The sequence below is a fragment of the Streptopelia decaocto genome, assembly GCF_964273445.1.
Source record: "Streptopelia decaocto genome assembly, chromosome: Z".
NCBI lineage: Eukaryota > Metazoa > Chordata > Aves > Columbiformes > Columbidae > Streptopelia > Streptopelia decaocto.
This window is the reverse complement of record NC_138657.1, coordinates 27,020,821-27,025,688: the sequence shown is the minus strand read 5'-3', so window position 1 is coordinate 27,025,688 and position 4,868 is coordinate 27,020,821. Positions and strand designations below refer to the sequence as shown.

The 4,868-nt window shown below is 58.6% G+C and overlaps 1 protein-coding gene across 1 annotated transcript; it reads right to left on the bottom strand.

The window, feature by feature from the left end:
• Positions 1-466: 466 nt before the first annotated feature.
• Positions 467-1,489, bottom strand: FOXB2 (forkhead box B2; the record flags this gene model as incomplete). Its single annotated transcript, XM_082075533.1, has 1 exon — positions 467-1,489. One exon carries the CDS (start codon positions 1,487-1,489, stop codon positions 467-469), a length of 1,023 nt encoding a protein of 340 aa, XP_081931659.1.
• Between the last annotated feature and the right edge of the window lie 3,379 nt (positions 1,490-4,868).

Sequence of the window (4,868 nt, the reverse complement as noted above, 5' to 3'; positions counted from 1 at the left end):
CTGTCTCTCGGGGGAGAGGGGAAAGCAGCGTTCAGTAGGGGTTTTACCCTTCTGATTCCCCAGACTCCCGGCAGACTGCAGCCCTCTTCCATCGGGCCCCGAGTAGAAACCTGCCTGTCGGCCGCCCCGGAAGGGAGGCTCGGCGGAGGACCCGGGCTGCACGGCCGCCGGCTGTCGGGGTGGCGGGGAGACCTTCCCTGCCGGGCTCGTCCTCCGAGCCACCCCTTCTGGCCCCGCCTGTGACTTTTCACATCACCTCTCCGCTATTAACGATATTTAACGACGATAAAAGCTCTTACCTGCGACCTGGCTCTCAAATAATCTGATTGTACACAACATAAACACAGACACCAGCAGAGGAATAGTCATGGGATAGATCAGGTTTCCGCGTCGCACGCATGGCCTGGGCCCCCGCATGCTCTCCTCTGGGAGCCTGGGGGCCTTTACTCCCCCGACCCCTTGCCCTTTAGGAGTGCACCAAGACGGAGTGGAGGGAGCCCTTGCCCTCGGTGGTGTTACTTGCGGTCTGTTCCAGCAGCGAAGCAGCGGCCGGGGAAGCGGCGGGGCAGATCTGTGAGGCGGCAACCGTCAGAGCGGGGATGGCCGAGGCGGCGGGCATGGCCGGCGCCGGCTTGATGGGCACCGGGACGGCGGGCATGGTCTGCGCCGACGGGTGGCAGAGTGCCTTCACGGGCACTCCGAAGGGTCCGTAGTCGGGGGACACGGGCACGCCGGACACGGAGTCCATCACCCCCACGTGCGGCCACATGGAGCTCACCACGCTGCTGAGCTGGCTGGGCACCGTGTAGCCCAGGTGGTGCATCACCGAGGCCAGAGGCAACCCGCCGGCCTGCAGCACGCCCTTGTAATCTCTACCGATGATGTTCTCGATGGCGAAGGGATGCTTGAAGCCCGAGGGCTGGCTGCTCCCGTAGGGCGGGAACTGCGGCAATCTCCCCACGGCGGCCGCCGCCGCGGCAGCGGCCACGGCCGCCTCGGAGCCCGCCAGCCCCGGCACCTTGCCCGGAGGAGGTGGCGGCGGTGGCGGCGGCTGCGGGTGAAAGTAGTGCACCATGTGCGGGGCGGGAGCCGGGGGCTTGCCGGGGCCGCCGCCACCGGCCCCGCCGCCGCCGGGCAGGTGATGCTCGGGGCGTAGGACCTTGAAGCGCTTGCGGCGGCGGAGGAAGCTGCCGTTTTCAAACATGTCCCCGCAGTCCGGGTGCAGCGCCCAGAAGCTGCCCTTGCCCGGCTGGTCGGGGCGGCGCGGGATCTTGATGAAACAGTCGTTGAAGGAGAGGTTGTGGCGGAGGGAGTTCTGCCAGCGCTGAGTATGTTCTCGGTAGTAGGGGAACCGCTCCATAATGAACTTGTAGATGTCGCTCAGGGGCAGCATCTTCTCGGCCGAGTGCTGGATGGCCATGGCCGTCAGGGAGATGTAGGAGTAGGGCGGCTTCTGGTCGCTGTAAGAGCTCTTCCCCGGCCTGGGCATCGCCGCCCCGCCGCAGCCCTCCCGCGGCCGCACGACCCCGCCGCGCTGCACCGGGCTCTGCTTTGTCCCGCTCACGGAGGGCTCGGGATGTCGGAAAGGGCGCTGCCCTGCCTCTCTAATGTCCCTACATCCTGGACTCCACCCGCTCGGCTCAGGAGGGATTGCCCCGCGTCCCGCCGGCGGACTCCACACACGGCTCCCTGGGGCAGCCTCGCCCCGCGGGCTGTGCTTGCTTCGCCACCCCGCTGCTTGCCGGAGAGGCAGCTGCCGCCGAGGCCGTGGGACCTCGGGAGGCAACGGGAGGCAGGTCCCGTCTCTCGCTGCTGTCCCTGCTTTCTTCCTGGAGGCTGCCGAGTCTACCGGGCTTCCCCGCTGCCGCTTGGAACACGCTGCTGGAGTTGATACTCCGCACGCACCAAGGGCTCGGGAGCATGAAATTACCCCGGACCTCTGCAGAGACAGGGAGGAAGGAAATAAAAACGTCCCTCTCACCGCTTTGTCCGGTGTCCCCTCAAAAGTTTGCAGCGGACGGCGGAGGCGAGAGCCGGGTGCCGGCGGGGAGAGAAGGCGAGCGGGGCGGCGGCCGCCTTGGCTGTGGCGGGGCTGCGCGCTCCAGCGCGGTTTTGTAATGATGCCCGAGTCGGGAGACCCCTGCAGCTCCTGCTCTTTTGCTATCACATGACAGCGGCTTGGGGACTTGACGAGTCGTGGAAAAGGAGCGAGAAACGTCTCCCCGACTCCCCTCTCACTCACGCCTCCTCAGCAGGGCAAGGTGGATCCAGCGGGGGCTGAGGAAACGCCATGTGAGAGGGAGATCCGGTTTCAAAACACTAGGCAGGGAACAGCAGCCCCCACAGGGAAGCTCCGTCCTCTCCTCTCTCCCCCCTAGCCTTTTCTTAGCCTTCGTATCCACTTTCTTCCCCCTTCGCTCCCCGGTCCCGCACAGCCTGTCTCCCAGCAGCAAGCGCAAAGGGCCTCCGAGGCCACCGCACCACCGGGAGGTGGAAAACGGGCGAGGGCTTTCCTCCTACCAGAGGCGAGTCGTGCCAAGCATCCCAGGGAAACGGGCGTCAAGCTAGCCCCGGGTATCACCAAGCAGGAAACAGGGGCCCTTTGGAGTAATTTCTTTACACTCCTTACATTAAGTGTAAAAAGCCACTCGAAGCCTAGCACGGAAACAAGAGAGATGCAAAAAATCCTACGGTCTTAACTCCAAGTCGTTACGGTCAACTCTTGTTACTGGCCGCCATGCGGCTCGTAGAAAAGAGTGAGAGAACCAGCCAAAGCATCCTCTGTGCGCTTCGAGACTAGCTACTTAGCGCCAGTGTTGATTTATACCGGCTCATTAGTAGGAATCAATGAACAGTGCAACAATTCATATCTATCCTCCAAACGTACTGTACTATAGCGGGCAGACTGTAGATTTGAGTGAGAAACAGGCAAGCCTGCTCCCTTTGCTGCCGCTAGAGTTGGAGGAAATCCTGCCCAACGCAAGCAGCTACCAGAGCTCAATTAGCTAGATGCTACAGGAGGTGTCAGCATTGAAATGATTAGTCCGACTTTTATTGGCTAAATAAATAAGTTGAACGAGCCTTACTATAAAAATAATAATAACAAGAAGAGCTCTTTTCGGCCCAGCCGTCCACACTGGTGACGTGGGTCAGCCGCCGCGGATGCCCGTTCCCGCCGGGGTTCCGGCGGGGTCAGCCGCGCTGGGGCTGTGCTGCGAGCAGAATCCGACCTGCCGTGCCGATAGCGCTCCGCTCCCGCCGTCGGGGTGTGTGTGATTTGGGCAATCAAAGCTAGTTGTCTGTCTAAGAGTCAGGCGTTGCAGGCAGAAGCAGCGGATGGGGAGGGGGAAGAAAAACGTTTTCAATGTCTACCTTTGATCTCTGCCAAGGGGATGAAAGAAAAAACTATTTTAAATGCCTTCCTTAAGTAACGTGTATTTAACACTACTATAGCTGACCAATGGCAGTCACAAGTCCAGAGCGCAACCAAAGGTGAAGAATCAGAACGATGAGCCAAAATTTTGGAAAGCCAAGTTTGGAGAGGAAGGACGTGCTTTAAAAAGTTTCAGGTTACTTACCAAAGCATTTACTTTGCCTCTGAGAAACTAAGAGACATTTATGGTGACAGCAACATTTACATAGTGCATCTTGAGGAGCTTTTCCCCGTATTGCCACAACGGCGAGAGCCGACATTCGGGTATTTTCCTGATGTGTCTGTGCATTTTTCCCCCCAAAAAATTATTCGTGTTTTATTGATTAATACCGTCTAAATCAATTAAAAGCCCTGCTTACACACTCAAATTCTAAGTCCTAGATCTGAAAGTCATTATCTGTCTCACCTCACTAGTTAGTAACTCTGCGTTTTTCCCCGCAAGGCACAGGTGGGGGTTTAGCCTGTCCCTTTCGCAGATCAACCCTCTTCATCTCCGTTGCAGACGGATTTTATTTTGCGCGCGAGAAGCGATCCAGTTCAAGGGTCCGGTGAGACTCGAAACGCGCTATTTGCATTTGTCCTTCTCTGGTCCCTTCCCAAAAGCGACCCCTTTCAGGGGCAGCGGTAACTGACTGTTCCTCGGGAGGACGTGGGGGAGGCTGGGAGCGGAGCCCAGGCGAGTGCTGGCCGGAGCGGTCACGCCGCTTGCTGGGCACCATCATCCGGGGGGCACGGCTGCGGGAAACCTGGGGCGTCGGTGCCTCCGGACCCGTTCTCTGCGCTCCCCTCGGCTCCCCAGATGGGACTTTCGCTTAGGCAAGAGGGTGTCGGAACGAGCCCGCATCAGCGAAAGCCCTTCCCAAGCTATCGGAAAAGCACTTGCATGCACGGGCTAGTTTTTAGTCAGTACGCGCGTTTATTCGGCAGCATCGCCGCAGGGCTGTGGTCTATTAAGGTGTTTGTGAAAGCGAGCCCTGTTTCCTGAAGCCTCTGAGACAATTGCTCACAGAAAAAACTCCTCAAGTGATCGCTCTGTCTTCAACCACGCCAGTTCAGATTTCAGCGGGTAACGATTTACAAATGATACGCTGCTGGCAGCCACCCTGGGTTACTCAAGTCATCGCTGCATTCCTCCCCACGTCCCAACATAGTTTTTCAAGCTTTTGTCAAACGGAGAAGCCACTATGAAGTTTTATTGCCCTCGGGAAGTTAGTTCTCCTCACACACCCCAGTTGCTTTTATTTCACATACAAGAATCTCCCCTAGGAAGATGGCCGTGACTTTTCTGGAGCAGGGTGACTTTCAACCTTAGCAGCGTTGGCGCTGCACTAGACATATCTGCCTTTTTGTTTTGCCGCGGTCTACCTGGTTTAGCCCTCAGAGAAGGCTTTGGTGACACGAGTTTAAATTGGCAAGAGCTGCATCATAGAGGGAA